Raw genomic sequence first — 17603 nt, 5'->3', positions numbered from 1 at the left:
AACAGTAAGGAGGAGATAATGCGAATCTCTGGGGGCAGTTGATTCCATAGGGTCGGAGCCACCACAGAGAAGGCTCTTCCCCGAGGTCCCGCCAACCAACATTGTTTGGCGGATGGGACCTGGAGAAGGCTGACTCTATGGGCCCTTACTGGCCGCAATGAGGGAGGAGGGAGGAGGCGGTCCAGTAAATAGTTTGTGAGTTCAATCCTAGGTAGAGGCAGATGTAGGGTCTCCTGTTTGGGTGGGGGGATTGGACTAGATGACCTGCAAGGTCCCTTCCAACTCTGTAAATCTGTTAATGTTCTGTTAATGTGTTGAAAGCACTATAAGGGGTTTCCCCATAAGGGGAGGCAGACTAACCTCTTCTGAGATGGCTGCCCGGCTGGGATGACCTTGTCCTCATAAAACCTCTTCATGGCAAACCGGTCCAGAGCCTGATCTGCACTGTGGAATAAAGAGAAGTGTCAGTACAAGTTCTACTTCTGGAACGAAGTAGAACTTCCCTGTCTGAATTAAAACCACTGCTTTTCCAGCTCTTTATAGACACCCCAATATGTAGCTTTCTTACCTGGCTGAAATATTGCTATAGTGCATGTAAGCAGCAATAACCACCCCTGTTCGACCTCTGTTACCCTGCAGACACAAAGAAAAGGAGAAAGGAAGTAATAAGTCAGCATCCTCAGTAATCATGGCTGGACAAGGAAAGACTACAGGCCTTGTATCTTCACTAATGACATTTGGAGAGCACTTTCTGGGGGAAAGAAATTTTAATTACATGGGACAATTAAACTCTTTGCAGGAGCTTGGCGTTAAACTGATCTTTAAAATGTCATCCAGAAATGTGGACTCAAATTTCTATTTGTAATTATTCTTCCCCTTAGAATAGAATAGAATTCTTTATTGGCCAAGTGTGATTGGACACACAAGGAATTTGTCTTTGGTGCATATGCTCTCAGTGTACATAAAAGATCCATTTGTCAAGAATCATGAGGTCCTTAAATGATTGTCATAGGGGTCAAATAAGCAATCAGGAAACAATCAATATTAATATTAATTGTAAAGATACAAGCAACAAGTTACAGTCATACAATCATAAGTGAGAGGAGATGGGTGATAAGAATGATGAGAAGATTAATAGTAATAATAATGCAGCCTTAGTGAATAGTTTGACAGGAGTGAGGGAATTACAGTGGTACCTCTACCTAAGAACGCCTCTACTTGAGAACTTTTCTAGATAAGAAAAGGTTTTTTTGCCTCTTCTTAAGAACTATTTTCTACTTAAGAACCCAAAGCAAGAAAAAATTTTCCAGGAAATTTGAGAGCAGCACGAAGGCCCAGCCAGTTTCCTGCCATTCCTCCTGGGTTTCCCTCTCTGGCGCAGTGTATGGGAGGCAGCCTCGCGTCGGGTGTATGGGAGGCACGTGCTCCTCTTCACCGCCTCAGAGTCCCTCTTTTAAAGTTTGCTTTTGTTTGATTCCCCTCACCTTCTTCCTTGGGCACCGACTGTCCTCCCCCTCCTCTTCTTCCTCCTCCTCCTCCTCCCACCCAAATTCCGAGCTTTTATTTATTTCCTAATGGGTTTGCACAGTTTATTTGCTTTTACATTGATTCCTATGGGAAAAATTGCTTCTACTTACAAACCTTTCTATTTAAGAACCTGGTCACCGAACAAATTAAGTTCTTAAGTAGAGGTACCACTGTATTTGTTTAGCAGAATGAAGGCGTTTGGGGGGAAAACTGTTCTTGTGTCTAGTTGCCTTGATGTGAGTGCTCTATAGTGACGTTTTGTGGATAGAACTTGAAACAACTTGTGTCCAGGATGCAAGGGGTCAGTAAATATTTTCATGGCTTTCTTTTTGACTCGTGCAGTATACAGGCCCTCAATGGAAGGCAGGCTGGCAGTAATTGTTTTTTCTGCAGTTCTGATTACTCTCTGAACTATGTGCCTGCCTTGTTAGGTTGCAGAACTGAACCAGACAGTTATAGAGGTGCATATGTCAGCAATTCCTCTCTAGAATATACAATGTGTCTCTAAACATGTCGGTCATAAAATATATCTGAACTTTTCAAAAAATTGAAAGCCAATCCATAATAAATTCCATGTACTGGATAATCTTTCCCTAATTCTTCCAGTTATATTGCCATCCTAGCTCCCAGGTGCCTCGTTAACATCCATCACCTAATGAAGAATTTTGAAAGCTTGAGTTCTAACACGTCTGGAGGGCATCAGGTAAGAAAAGTCTGGCACAGGCGGCATTAATTTGTTTTGAAATTTTAAAAGGTTAAATTCCTGGCACGTTTCCAGGAATAAACTCCCCATAACACGGGCATATTTGAATGGGAACAGATGCCGCTTGGTCTAGTGTCAAATAGCACAACAGATGAACAGACACACAGCTCCAGTAAGTTGGCAAAAGTAAGCAACTGTGAATGTGTTACAGGAAGGCATAACTGAACAATGGTTTCCAAAGGGGAGGAAAAATTATTAAGAGTGCTATAAGGACTCTTAAGGACATGTTATTATTCCCCTAAATGTGTCTGAGTCATTGGCCAATGGAGCAAATTAACCAATAGATGGCGCTACCACCTTGAATAATAACTCTGGTGGTTGGATTTTGGAATAGGCTTTGCTATTTCAGAGTCTCCTTCTCTGAAAAATTCTGGAGAAAACTTGTACACCTCTGCTATTCCTCAAATGCAGAGAGGAAGAACAAATTGGGACATTTCAAAATTAGAAAGCCAGTACAGATCCATCCTGGACTTACAACAGTTTTGTTTAGTGCCCATTCAAAGTTACAACAGTATTGGGGAAAAAAGTGACCATTTTTCACACTTACAACCATTGCAGCATCCCCGTGGTCACATGATCAAAATCCAGACACTTGGCACGTGTGTATGGCGGTCGAAGGGTCCCAGGGTCTTATGATTCCCTTTGGCAACCTTCTGACGAGCCAAGTCAATGAGAGGTTGGATTCACTTAACAACCGTGCTACTAACTTAACAATTGCTGTAATTCGGCCAAAATTGGAGACTTTGGCCTGCCAGTCGTAACATGGGGCGAAATTCACTTAACAAATGTTTGGCAAAAAAAATGTGGGGCTCAGTTGGGGTCGTACGTTGAGGACTAAAAGGAAAACACAACGGATGGTAGAGAATATGGAACGGAGAGGGTGATTGGACAACTTTGTTCCATTCTCACTGGCAGTAGAATATCTCCCTTTTTAATCCTGTTGTGAACTGATTGGGATATTTAATTCTCCTTTCCTTCCACGTTCCCTTGTATTAAGCATGTTTAACTCATCTCAGCCCAAATGGCAAAGTATATACCACAGTATATGTGGTACATTGCTCAACAATAGTAACTCTGAGAGGGATCTTGGAGTTCTAGTGGACAACTATTTAAATATGAGCCAGCAGTGTGCAGCAGCTGCTAAAAAAGCCAACACAGTTCTAGGCTGCATTAACAGAGGAATAGAATCAAGATCACATGAAGTGTTAATACCACTTTGTAAGGCCTTGGTAAGGCCACACTTGGAATACTGCATTCAGTTTTGGTCATCACAATGCAAAAATGTTGAAAGAGTGCAGAGAAGAGCAACAAAGATGATTAGAGGGACCAATGACTGAAACATATGAAGAACGGTTGCAGGAACTGAATCTATCTATTTTAATGAGAAGAAGGACTAGCGGTGACATGATAGTAGACAGAGGTTGCCACAAAGAAGAGTAAGTCAACCTACTCTCAAAAGCACCTGAGGGTAGAACAAGAAGCAATGGGTGGAAACTAATTCAGGAGAGAAGCAACCTAGAACTAAGGAGAATTTTCCTGACAATTAGAAAAATTAATCAGTGGAACAACTTGCCTCCAGAAATTGTAAATGCTCCAACACTGGAAGTTTTTAAAATGATGTTGGAGAACCATTTGTCTGCAGTAGTGTAGGATTTCCTGCCTAACCAGGAGGTTGGATTAGAAGACCTCCAAGGCCTCTTCCAACTCTGTTATTCTATATTCTAAAAGGAACGCAAGAAGAAAAGTGATGTATCTGATAAATTGTTGGTACTCAGTTGCAGTTTCCTATTTTTGAAAGCTTGGGATCCTATCTGATCCTATTCTTGGGAGCAGAGCAAATATGCAAGCAGCTGCCCCATCGTGACAAATTTGGCTCCAAGTCTCTTGTCAGCCTTTACACGTTTCAGGGATATATAACTTGCAGCCTGCAGATACATTGTATGAGGCCTTCTATTTCAACAGGCTTCTGTAAAACACAAAAAATCAGTCAGGAATCAGGAAGTGTTAAAAAAAAAATTAAAAAAAAATCTGTAGTATTTAAAAGTATCTGCAGGTAGTCCTTGACCACAATTGAGCAAAAAAAAATCTATTGGCTAATCAAGATAAGTGAGTTTTTGCTCGATTTTTCTGTTCTTTCTCGTCACAGTTGTTAAGTGAATCACATTTTGTGAATATTTTCTTTATATGCTATTGATTTTGTCATTTTGTAATTTTTGGTCCATATAGATTTCCATTGGATCTAAATGAATATTGTGCCCTATATTTCTTGCCCAACTAGTCATGTTCTTTCTCGTCACAGTTGTTAAGTGAATCACAACAGTGGTTAAGTTAGTAATTCAGTTGTTAATTAAATCTGCTGACTTCCTTGTCAGAAAGTTGCAAAAGGGATCACGTGACCACCCCCACCCCCGACATTGCAACAATCATAAATACATGCCAGTTGCCAAACATCCGGATTTTTATCATGTGACCATGTGGATACTGCAATGGTCCTAACTATGAAAAAAAAGTGAGATGTGTAAATTAACATAGAAACATAGAAGACTGACAGCAGAAAAAGACCTCATGGTCTATCTAGTCTGCCCTTATACTATTTTTTTGTATTTTATCTTAGGATGGATATATCTTTATCCCAGGCATGTTTAAATTCAGTTACTGTGGATTTACCAACCACGTCTGCTGGAAGTTTGTTCCAAGCATCTACCACTCTTTCAGTAAAACAATATTTTCTCACGTTGCTTTTGATCTTTCCCCCAACTAACTTCAGATTGTGTCCCCTTGTTCTTGTGTTCACTTTCCTATTAAAACAATCCCTCCTGAATCTTTTTTAACCCTTTGACATATTTAAATGGTACAGTGGCGTCAACCGTATTGGTAGGAACCTGCTACTGGAACAAATGAAATAACTGGTTAAAACAAAATAAAAACTTTAAAAATTTGGTTAGAAAACAAGGACTATCCAAGATTAATCTGTAAATGTTTGCACTTTCCTCTTCCTGGGAAATACAAGTAATTATTTTGTACGTAAAATAGAAGAAATCGATTTGGAAAATATAGTATGAGATTAAACAATTGTATTGATCAGGGGTAGGCAAAGTTGGCTCTTCTATGACTTGTGGACTCCAACTGCCAGAATTCCTGAGCCAATCATGCTAGCTCCAGAATTCTGGGAGTTGAAGTCCACATGTCATAGAAGAGCCAACTTTGCCTACCCCTAGTATAGACAGATTTAGAGAAATATTAACAAAGGTTAAAAGGAACTAAATAATAGTGTAACATGAAATCAGACTTAGCAATACTTTGAAAAAGCTGTAAAAGTAATTAACTGTTCTTTGTGTTTGTTTTGGTCTATGTATTTTTTGTTTTTTTGTATTGTTTATTGTTTTTTTAACAAAAAGCCCAATAAAGATTATTTATAAAAAAATAATAGAAAAAAAAATCAGAAATTACAGTAGTGCTATTGTAACTTCAAAGAGTCGCTAAAGAAATGGTAGTAAGTATTCCTTTACCCGTGCCCAAATAGACCACAATATCAAAGCATTAGAAGACCACAAACTACTGAACAAGAGAACATGGAGTCGGAATTTGTCTTAATGGTCATCCAGTCCAATCTACAACTCCTCAAAACGTAACATCTTCTGTGTACTCCCAATCACATAATCAAGTGATGTTCAATGGTGCTGCAGTTCCCCTGGAGGGCCAAGTGTGTAATTTTAGAAATTTTCACAAATGCACCACTACCTACAGAATTTTGAGCAGGAAAGCCTATTACTTCCCTATATCCCTTGAGACACATGGAATGCACTAACAAACATATCCTTCTGCAACCCCCATCACATTCCCTTATTTACCGTATTTTTCAGAGTATAAGACACACCTTTTTCCTCCCAAAAAGAGGGTGAACATCCAATACAATATAGGAACATCTTTAAGCATAACAGTATCAAATAATGGAAGCACCAGCAATGCAGAAGCACGAATAGACCAATCGCAAACACACAGCAACAAGCAATTATATAAGAGTGCTGAATAATACCCATAAAACTGAAAACTAAACAGTGAGAACAGGAAGTTTGGTGGAAAAAGTTGAAAATATTCCCATCGCAAGAAAGCAGCACTGAGATTACACATCCTGTTTTCATCACTATCTGAAGCACACAAGCTGAACATCCAGCTGAGGCCAAATCTAGCACAAAGTTTGCAAAAACTGCTTTACTGTCATTGGGGATGGGGAGGAATATACAATTATGCATAGCAAATTGCTACAGGCATGGCAATAGCAGATAGAACATTGCCCAAAATACACTTTCTGTTCCTGGATAACAATTCAGATGATTCTTTTGCCACAAGCAAGAAAGTTGCAGTCAGGAGAACAAGCAGGTCCTCCTAGCCGTAAACAAAGCTGGCCTTGAGATTACATGCACTGGCCACGTATTCGCTTTACAAAATCAGAATCAAAAACTATTCAGAAGCTCCATTTGCCCACATTCATTCTGTTTGCTAAATCAGGGCTCACCAATCTCTGATCCATGGTCCAGAACCGGTTTGCAGCCCATTGGGAAATTGGTGGGGCTGCACAAACAGCGGGCAAGTGTATAAGCGTGCAAAGCCCCATTTGCACAAGCGGCAGGTGCATGTACGAAACCATCCCCTCTCCCCACCACCACGCCACCAATTCCGTCGCTGCTGGTTCCCGGAATTAGAAAGGTTGGAGATTTCTGTGCTAAATGTTGTTTGCCTTAATTATGTCACTTAAGCAGAGGCAAAAAACCCCAAAACCCAACCCACAGTTCTCCCTACAACGATCCTCCTTTTCTCTCCTCTCACCTTATTATGCAGCACTACCACATTGTGTGGGTCAGCATTGAGCCACGTGTCCATGGCCTTGCAGATGCTGCATATCTTCTCCAGGGCAGGGGTGTGCAAGTCAGGCCACCCGAAATCCAGGACCTATGGTACAAGAAGAAAGAGGGTTTCCGAACATGGGAAGAGAGACATGAAGCTGTTAGAAAAGGTTTGCTATTTTAAGTTCTTTTTGCTATCAGATAGTTTCACAAGTTGTTCCAGAACACAAAATGTTCAGGATTGGTTCTTCCATTGCGTAAGTGCATCTACAGTTCTCATTTATCACAGCTTTATTATAATAATAAATATAATTTATTATTATTATTATTATTATTATTATTATTATTATTATTATTAATTATTATTTATGACTGCTCACAAAGGTGTCTTCTAGATTTTTCTATTTCATTCATTCAAGAAACTACTGCGAATCACTTCTTGCCTAGGTTGGCAAAAGAGAGCAAACCAAGTCATGCGTGACAAAACCTGACAACTCTTAGGAATCCTTGCTGTAAATTGGTGGGGCACCTTTTTAATCAGGAATGAAATTAAAATGTGGCACCCTCCCTTGTAAATCAAGCTGGATCAAAACTACATCAACCTCACCTTAGATAGTTAAAAAAGTTTAAAAAGAAAAAATAATAACGCACATAATCCAGGTAGATAATACAAAATGAGGATCTTTTTCCTTGAAAAAAAGAACTCTCCCCGGGAATCACTTTCATTTCCAATTACACACACAATTTTTAAAAAGTGGAGCCTTGCCTAATTCCTTGGCACTTTCTCAATTTCTCTACACTTAATCCCTGCTGGGAGCATCCCTGCAAACAGATTCTATGCAAGAATAGAGAGTTGCATGCCACTAAGATGTTCGGCATGCAGAGAATGTGAAGTTGTAATTGGAGATGGATAGATGGATTTCACTGGCTCACTTTTAATTGCTTCTGAGTCTTTCAAAGTGTGTTTGACTCGTTTCTTTCATCAAACTGTGATGGCAGAATTCATGTAAAAATTAGTAGGTGTTTCTGTAGGTTCTTCCCCAATAAACACATCTTTGCATGACATTTCCCCTAACTGGGTATTTTAATAGAATATTTGGACTGAGCAATTCCATCACAAATTTTGGAGAAATGCTAAAAAAGAAGGATGATTATCTTTCAGTTGGCACATCAATACATTTTAGGTCAGCTAATAATAAATGTAAAGTCAACCATGGTTTGTTGGCTTCACTATGTTCACTGCCATAATATCACAGAGACATTCATTGCCAGAAGCCATCAGAAAATGCTTATATAACTGGAGATTTTTTTTTTGTTTCCCAATCATTTTTATCCCAATTTGAAACTATAATGGAATGTGAGAATGTCCTTGGAAGATGGGAAGAAGGGAAAGATGCTGCCTGGGGAGCAATCAGATAAAAGGGAGAGGAGCCCGCGAATGAGTAATGGGCAGAGAAAGTCTTAGAAAGGATCCTCCTTAATTTAACAAGCATTAAAAATAAAATATGGTGGGAGATGTGTATTTTCAGACTTGCAAGATTGATGTCAACCTCATAAGCCGACCGGACAGAAAACATGACCAAATGGACTAACTGTACTTTATTGCAAGATGACATTAACAGAATATAGCATGTCTGAAAATATAAATATCCCTCTTTCTCTTTTTTTATGACCTGATAAGTTAGGGTGGATCCTTTCTAAGTTTTTCCTGTCCAGTTACTCACTGCTGGCTTTTCCTCCTTTTATTTGATCATTCCCTAGGTAGCATCTCTTCCACCCTTCCCCGGTTTTCCAAGGCTGTTTTCACATTCCATTACAGAAAAACAATTGAGAATGATCCAGGCAATCTTGATTGCTTGCAGAGCGTTTGCTTCTGTCTTCGCTTCCTTCCAATTCTTCCACAGGTCCAGCAACTCAAGCAAGGGGAACAGGATTGAAACTGATCAGAGTCAATTAGCTACAAACTAACAAAAACTCTTAGTTTCCCTTCAGGGTACACTACTGTATTTTCACAGCTCCTCAATTACCAAGACAGCAGCTTCCTCAAAATGGAAATTTCCTGTCCCTGGAAACAGCAGTGATATACAGTGATACCTCGTCTTACAAACTTTTCGAGATACAAACCTGGGGTTTAAGATTTTTTTTGCCTCTTCTTACAAACTATTTTCACCTTACAAACCCACCGCCGTTGCTGGGATGCCCCGCCTCCGGACTTCCATTGCCAGCGAAGCACCTGTTTTTGCGCTGCTAGGATTCCCCTTAGGCTCTCCTCCATGGGAACCCCCACCTCCAGACTTCCGTGTTTTTGTGATGCTGCAGGGGAATCCCAGCAGCACAAAAACGGGCGCTTCGCTGGCAACGGAAGTTTGGAGGTGGAGTTTCCCAGCGAGGGTAGCCTCAGTGAAATCGCAGCATCACAAAAACACAGAGGTCCAGAGGTGGGGTTTCGAGGACTTCGGTGTTTTTGCAATGCTGCAATTTCACTGATGCTCCCTTCGCTGGGAAACCCCACCTCCAGACTTCCGTTGCCAGCAAATAGCTCGTTTTTGCAATGCTGGGATACCCCTGCTGGGATTCCCTTGCAGCATTGCAAAAACACAGAAGTCCGGAGATGGGGTTTCCCATGGAGGGGAGCCTCAGGGGAATCCCAGCAGCATAAAAACGGGCGCTTCGGCTGGCAAAAGGGGTGAATTTTGGGCTTGCCCGCATTAATCGCTTTTCCATTGATTCCTATGGGAAACATTGTTTTGTCTTACAAACTTTTCACCTTAAGAACCTCGTCCCAGAACCAATTAAGTTTGTAAGACAAGGTATCACTGTATTAAGAATTTGCCCAATAGTGAGACTTTGGTAACAATCTTGTTTAATCAATTCAAAACCAGAACTCCATCTTCATCTAGTAACTTCATCGATACAGTATTTTGTAAAAGGAGCACATTGTTTTCTATGAGTTGGTTGAGAAGTGGAGAAAGTGAGGGAGAATCAGCATTAGTTTTTCTAAATAAAAATGTAGCTTCCTTCTCAGAAAAATGCAACTACTAAAGTGCTTTTTTCAAGAGACAACTGGACTTTCTGGTCGTCACATTTCGCTTCTCATCCAAGTAGCTTCTTCGTTTCTTGAATGAGAAGCAAAATGTGAAGACCAGAATGTCCAGTTGCCTCTTGAAAAAGCACTTTTGGGATCACCATGATCTGGATGACTAAGAATGTCCATATTCAGTAATCTTAGAATACTTTAATTTTGGCTTCAAATGGAGTGATGATGATTGATGATGATGATGATCTAATTCAGTTATTTTTAGAAAGGGGTATTTTTAGTATTTTCAAGCAATCTCCTGCTGATGGTTCTGTCACAATGGCCCAAGAACGTATTAATAAATATAAGTACTTGTAAAAATAACTACCATAACTCAGACACAAAAATCTTCAAGGAAAGCTTTAATTTTAAAAAATGTTGAGATTGGGAACCTCAGATTGCATAATATTCTTTTAGAACTTCCTTTAGTGATCCACCCATGCCCCACTGCATCCTCCCTCCATTCATTACCAGTCAGCTGTCTGAACTATGTTTGTCCCTTCAGTCTCTATTTCTTGGCTGAGTCGAGAGCTGTAGTGGCACAATGGTTAGAATGCAATATTGCAGGCTACTTCGGCAGTTTAATTCTCATCTTAAGGTTCCAGGCTCAAGATTTTAGCAACCTTGGAAGAGCCCATCATAGCATGCTAAAGTGAGGACCCAGATTGTTGGGGGCAACGTGCTGACTCTGTAAACTGCTTAGGGAAGGCTATAAAAAAGCACTGAGAAGTGGCATATACGTCTAAGAGCTACTGATATTGCTATAGGCCAGTGTTTCCCAACCTTGGCAACTTGAAGATATTTGGACTTCAACTCCCAGAACTCCCCAGCCAGCAAATGCTGGCTGGGGAATTCTGGGAGTTGAAGTCCAAATATCTTCAAGTTGCCAAGGTTGGGAAACACTGCTATAGGCTATCTGTATGAATCAAATGGTAGGAAACTAAATAATTCAAGTACTGTATATAAGGGATAATACAAATAGCAAAATGATTCTTAAAATTCTTAAAATGGAAAAAAGGGAGGAAGTTTCACGTACAGCTGCTAATTATGAATTCACACATGCTGTGCAAAATGAAATCAATCACACGCAAGCATCCCCAAAGAAATCTGGTGAACAGGAAATACAACAATGAATAAATAAATACAAGATTTCATTGGGCTAGAAATCTATTTGCCTAGCCCTTTACGACTCAATAAATTTATACTGAATAATATATTAATCAGCAAATAAGTTATCTAGTTAGTTGGTTAATTTGTTTCTTTATTACAGTTTGTATAAATAATTAAAATATCTAAGGCTGAACACTCTGCAATGACTCTGAACAGCTTACTAAAAGCAAGCAATGCATTAAATTCACCAAGATCATGCCAGGAGAAAATAAACCTTTAAATTGGAGTTGTTATTGTTGTTGTTGTTATAGGATATGTACATAAAATAATTCAACTGATAAAGTGGAGGCTTATTTAAATAGTTCTTTTAGAATTAGATTTTTCTGGTCCAACATTTAGTTTAAAAAGACTTATAAAAGTGGGTGGGATGGGAATGCCTATCCAAATGTAAGATTATCTAGGTCCCCAGCAGTCGGGTTTCAGGCCCGGTTACAGCACGGAAACTGCTTTGGTCGCGTTGATGGATGATCTCTGGCGGGCCCGGGACAGGGGTTTATCCTCTGTCCTGGTGCTTCTTGACCTCTCAGCGGCTTTCGATACCATCGACCATGGTATCCTTCTGCACCGGCTGGAGGGGTTGGGGTTGGGAGGCACTGTTCTTCAGTGGTTCTCCTCCTACCTCTCCGGTCGGTCGCAGTCGGTGTTAGTGGGGGGTCAGAGGTCGACTCCGAGGTCGACTCCTTGTGGGGTGCCTCAGGGGTCGGTCCTCTCCCCCCTGCTATTCAATATCTACATGAAACCGCTGGGTGAGATCATCCAAGGGCATGGGGTGAGGTATCATCAGTACGCTGATGATACCCAGCTTTACATCTCCACCCCATGTCCAGTCAACGAAGCAGTGGAAGTGATGTGCTGGTGTCTGGAGGCTGTTGGGGCCTGGATGGGTGTCAACAGACTCAAACTCAACCCGGATAAGACGGAGTGGCTGTGGGTTTTGCCTCCCAAGGACAATTCCATCTGTCCTTCCATTACCCTGGGGGGGGAATTATTGACCCCCTCGGAGAGGGTCCGCAACTTGGGCGTCCTCCTCGATCCACAGCTCACATTAGAAAACCATCTTTCAGCTGTGGCGAGGGGGGCGTTTGCCCAGGTTCGCCTGGTGCACCAGTTGCGACCCTATCTGGACTGGGACTCACTGCTCACAGTCACTCATGTCCTCATCACCTCGAGGTTCGACTACTGTAATGCTCTCTACATGGGGCTACCTTTGAAAAGTGTTCGGAAACTTCAGATCGTGCAGAATGCAGCTGCGAGAGCAGTCATGGGCCTACCTAGGTATGCCCATGTTTCACCAACACTCCGCAGTCTGCATTGGTTGCCGATCAACTTCCGGTCACAATTCAAAGTGTTAATTATGACCTTTAAAGCCCTTCATGGCACTGGACCAGAATATCTCCGAGACCGCCTGCTGCCGCACGAATCCCAGCGACCGATTAGGTCCCACAGAGTGGGCCTTCTCCGGGTCCCGTCAACTAAACAGTGTCGGTTGGCGGGCCCCAGGGGAAGAGCCTTCTCTGTGGCGGCCCCGAACCTCTGGAACTAGCTCCCCCCCGGAGATTAGAACTGCCCCTACTCTCCTTGCCTTTCGTAAGCTCCTTAAGACCCACCTGTGTCGTCAGGCATGGGGGAACTGAGACATCTCCCCCGGGCATATACAATTTATGAATGGTATGTGTGTATGTATGTGTGTTTAGAAAATGGGGTTTCTTTTAAATGTTTTTAGTAGAAATTTAGATTTGTTGTAAACTGTTTTTTCACTTTGTTGTGAGCCGCCCCGAGTCTGCGGAGAGGGGCGGCATACAAATCTAAATAAATAAATAAATAATAATAATAATAATAATAATAATAATAATAATAATAAAATATTATTTTACTTGCCCAAAAACATGAATTTCCACACTTTTAAAGACAAAGATATAGGGAGAGGTATTTGTACATTTTAGTTACCCATGCAGTTTCCAAGACTTTATTCATAGTTGCAAAATGTTTGACAAATGCTGCCTTATTAAATATGAAGACTACAAATGTTGTCAACCTTCACCAACAGATAATAGACTTAGCTCTAGCAATAGGACTTAGACTTACATACCAACTTACAGTGCTTTACAGCCCTCTCTAAGTGATTTTATAGAGTCAACATATTGCCCCAACAAGCTGGGTCCTTATTTTACTGACCTTGGAATTCATGAAAGGCTGAGTCAACCTTGAGCCTGGTGAGATTTGAACTGCCAAATTGCAGGCAGCCAGCAGGCAGCAGAAGTAGCCTGCAGTTCTACACTCTAACCACTGTGCCACCTTGACACTAGAGAGGGAGATGGGTGTTGATTTACTATGGACACGAAAACTTCTGTCATGACGTCTCTGAAGATTTTAGCAAATTACTGTCCTATAAGCTTTGGGATTTGTTTCTTTGACATTGAAAAAATGAGCATGTTTGAAATAAATAATTAAATTTCTTGCTCAAAAAATGTTGTACAAATGCAGAGTAATCAAGGAAGAAAATGCCATGAAATCCAATGTATAATTCATCTCACTTTTCCATGTATTATTACTGCATTCCACTCCAGTAAAAAGGCATGTTTTTTTTTTAAAAAAAACATTCCTCTTTCTGCCTTTCCATCAGAGAAGTTCCCCTTTCATTCCTTTTCTGTTCCTCCAGTTTGCTAATTCAGCCTGAATAACCTCTGGCCATAATCACCTGATAAATATAGTGGCAAGCCTAGATTACAAATCTGGGACTATTTCCAGAATTTAGAGCAGAGGCAAGTAATGGCTGTAGCTTGAGAAACAACCTCATTGCATTGGCTACACAATGTAATTAAGGGGGGAAAAGAGTGGGATGCAACTAGAGGAGGCAGCTCTCCGTGATTACCCAATTAGGAGACAAAAAGTAGCTAAAGAGAAGTGGAGCTGCTGCCTTGGCTGTGGTCTTAAAAGACTGTAAGTTTACAGTAAACGAAATTGATCATGGCGTCATAGTTAACGTTAACTTTTTAGAATGTAGTCCAATGAATCATATGTAAACAGTGGAGCCTGTTTCTTCATTTCAGGTTTTCAAAAAAAAATATATAGCCCTTCTTGTGCAGATACTGTATACTGTCCAGCTGTCAAAAAAAGACGGCATGCAGCAAAATTTGCACAATCAGTGTACATAAATCTACCCAAGCCTTCCTTGGCAACTGAAACCACTTATTTTATTATTCAAAATAGCAACTGGAATCAGACCTATGCATTTCCTAGCAAACATTGATTTCCCCATTCTGAGGAACGGTTTTGGGATTTTGGAACCTAGGCTCCCAAAGCTGGGTTTGTTTTGTTTTTTCCTGAATTACAGAACACAGAGAAATTCATTTTCACAGGATCATCCCTAATGGAGAAGGAAGAACACATTCAAATGTACAAACTCTAGCAGATCTGTGGCATTTTGACTCCTTGCGGTTTCATGGGATTAAAAAATAAAGACCAGCAACCTCTTGAAAAATATTTGTAACATCACATTAAGTAATTTTACCATGAGGTCCTGCAGACATACTATATTTCCGATTACGGGTGTCCAAAAGTGCACTTCAAGGTTCTGATGATCTCAAATTTCAAGGAATACAATACCTGTTTATGGTATTGTAAGACTACATTGAAATAATGTATTTTATTATTCAATGAGTGTTATTTTAATTACTAAGGCTGAAAGAAGAAGATGCTGTGGGCAGGAATAAATCAAAGGCTATGATAAGGTAATAAATCTATAGAATCGTATATGTCATGTACTCAGTAATGTATTCATTTACAACTAAAGTTATAAGTGAATTTCTGTCCTGCACCAGGGATATCTTTCTTTCTTTCTTTCTTTCTTTCTTTCTTTCTTTCTTTCTTTCTTTCTTTCTTTCTTTCTTTCTTACTTACTTACTTATTTGATTGATTTAATTTGATTTGATTTGATATTTATGCCGCCCTTCTCCTTAGACTCAGGGTGGCTTACAACATGTTAGCAATAGCATTTTTTAACAGAGCCAGCATATTACCCTCACAATCCGGGTCCTCATTTTACATCATGTTGCCTTTACATGACGGATCATGACTTTTTTCCCTTCGCTGGGCGTGACCAGCATGTGACACATCCAGCCCGCGGGCCAGAAGTTTAACATCCCTGTCCTGGACCAGTTCTCTTTCTCATCCAACCACTCTACTGAAAATGTTATTTGCTTAAGTAACAGTCCACCATACCTTGGAATGCAACTTGCTGATGTCATGCCTCCTCTCTGACAGATTCAGAAGCTAAGAGAGAGAAAAGAAAGGTGCAAAATTAGAAGAGCCAACTTGTGTGGAATATCTTGGGCTTCGTACATAATGGTGGAAAAACACCCAGAACTCAAAAATACCTAGTTTCAGGTCAGTGAAATACCTACACACAAATAGAAGTTTTCTCTTTCTAGTTTTTCAAAAACTTCAAATATGAATTTTTAAGCTTTTTATTACTGATAAAAAGCTACTAATTATATTGCATGCTACTCACTGAAAGGAAAACTAAAAAGAAACTAGGCCAATGTTTTAATTTTGTTTTTAGAATCTTGGCCCTGTTAGAGTTACCTCATAGTAAAAGATATTCTTCAGAATTGATAATAAAGGTGACTGGATGAATTTGCAAAGGGATGCCATATCACAAAATAACAATTCATGCAATAGGGATAATTAGAGAAAAAAATAAGTTCTGGAGAAAATTCAGATCAGTATCCATAAGATATTACAACTCCTTTTACACCAAGACATAATTACACCAATATTACACCAAGACGTAATTCCAGAAAATATTCACTTCTTGGAAAGTTTTTCAAAGCCAGCTATGAAACTGAATCACAACTTTCCAAAGTTCTTACCAAATAACTGTCCCCATGCTTGGATTTAAGCATTTGAGCCACCTCCTTCAGGTTGCTGCAGAAGGTTTGTTCTTCTGACAAACTTGCAAAGTTGACAGCAATTATCCGTTCTGTGACATACACCAGGTCTAGTTCACAAGTGTCTTCCATGGCCTGGTTTAGGCTCAAGTTCCTAGACCAAAGAAAAACAACTGAATAATCAACAGTTGAGATATAAGATGTTAAGTTGTGAATGATCTGCTGGTGTACTCATCAGCAAGCACTTTTTCACTTTGTGTTGTCAATTCTAAAGTGTGTTCTTAGAGTGTTAACAAGTTGGCTTCTCAGGTTCTGTTCTCAAAAAATTTTCCCCAAGAAAATGTTTAATTAAATTTCCTTATATGTGCGTTTTGGAATAAGAATTGGGGAAACAGGATATTCCTTTCAAAATTACACTTTTCTGCAAAATGATATTTGTAGCTTCCTTTTTTAATTGAATACTGGTCAATACTGATCATTTTTCCATAAAGAAGTATGGTAAAGATTAAACAGGATATGAAACCAAGGGATTCCCAGAGATCACTGAAGAAGGGAAAATATACCACCAGATGAGGGAAAATCAGGGTATTTTCAGGGTATATGCAGAGTATATTGCCTTGAATTCCTGATAGTAAATCAGAATATTTGATATGAATATATCAAAATTAAGTCATTTGTACAAATTGGTAGCAAAGAATTAAATGTTCATGAAATGAAACAAAGAGTTTTCTAACACTTATTGTGAGACAAATATTGGTGAATTAGAGGCCCTCCATGGTCTAGAACAGGGGTCTTCAAACTTGGCAACTTCAAGACTTGTGGACTTCAATTCCCAGAATTCTCCAGCCAGCTGTCTGGAGAATTCTGGGAATTGAAGTCCACAAGTCTTAAAGTTGCCAAGTTTGAAGACCTCTGGTCTAGAATAACATCTACATCCATGTTCTTGAATCTCAGCCAGTTTAAGATGTGTGGATTTCAACTCCCAAGATTCCCCAGCCAGAATTATTCATTCAGCAATTGAGTATGAAGTATGAAGTCCATAGTGAGTCGCAGAGAATAATAATAAAAAAAAAAATTAAGAAACCATTAGAGAGCACTTCACTGAGGCAGCCATCGATGGCAGCATCTTGGATATTTTGTGGGAGGTGAAGTCCACACATCTTAAAAGTTGAGGTTGAGAAAGACAGAACTATACCAAAAGTTCTGTGTAAGTATACAATTCATGGAGGACAACACTTTCAGGTTCTACAACACATCACGTTCCTTCAGAGTTGAGAGTAGTGAATAGTACAGAATAAGTAATTGCTGGAATTAGAACTGTTGGTGCTAGAATG

General features: G+C 39.9%; 1 protein-coding gene across 1 annotated transcript in view; it reads right to left on the bottom strand.

The window, feature by feature from the left end:
• The window catches only part of TNS1 (tensin 1), a 543368-nt gene that overhangs the window by 127265 nt on the left and 398500 nt on the right, over window positions 1–17603 (bottom strand). The window contains 5 exon segments of the mRNA XM_070729764.1: window positions 361–444; window positions 569–633; window positions 7118–7240; window positions 15602–15652; window positions 16252–16423. Coding sequence (XP_070585865.1) covers window positions 361–444; window positions 569–633; window positions 7118–7240; window positions 15602–15652; window positions 16252–16423 — 495 coding nt within the window.

This window comes from Erythrolamprus reginae, chromosome 1 (genome assembly GCF_031021105.1).
Source record: "Erythrolamprus reginae isolate rEryReg1 chromosome 1, rEryReg1.hap1, whole genome shotgun sequence".
Classification (NCBI taxonomy): Eukaryota; Metazoa; Chordata; class Lepidosauria; order Squamata; family Dipsadidae; genus Erythrolamprus; species Erythrolamprus reginae.
Note: the sequence above shows the minus strand (reverse complement) of the source record. Positions and strands in the feature narration are given on the sequence as shown.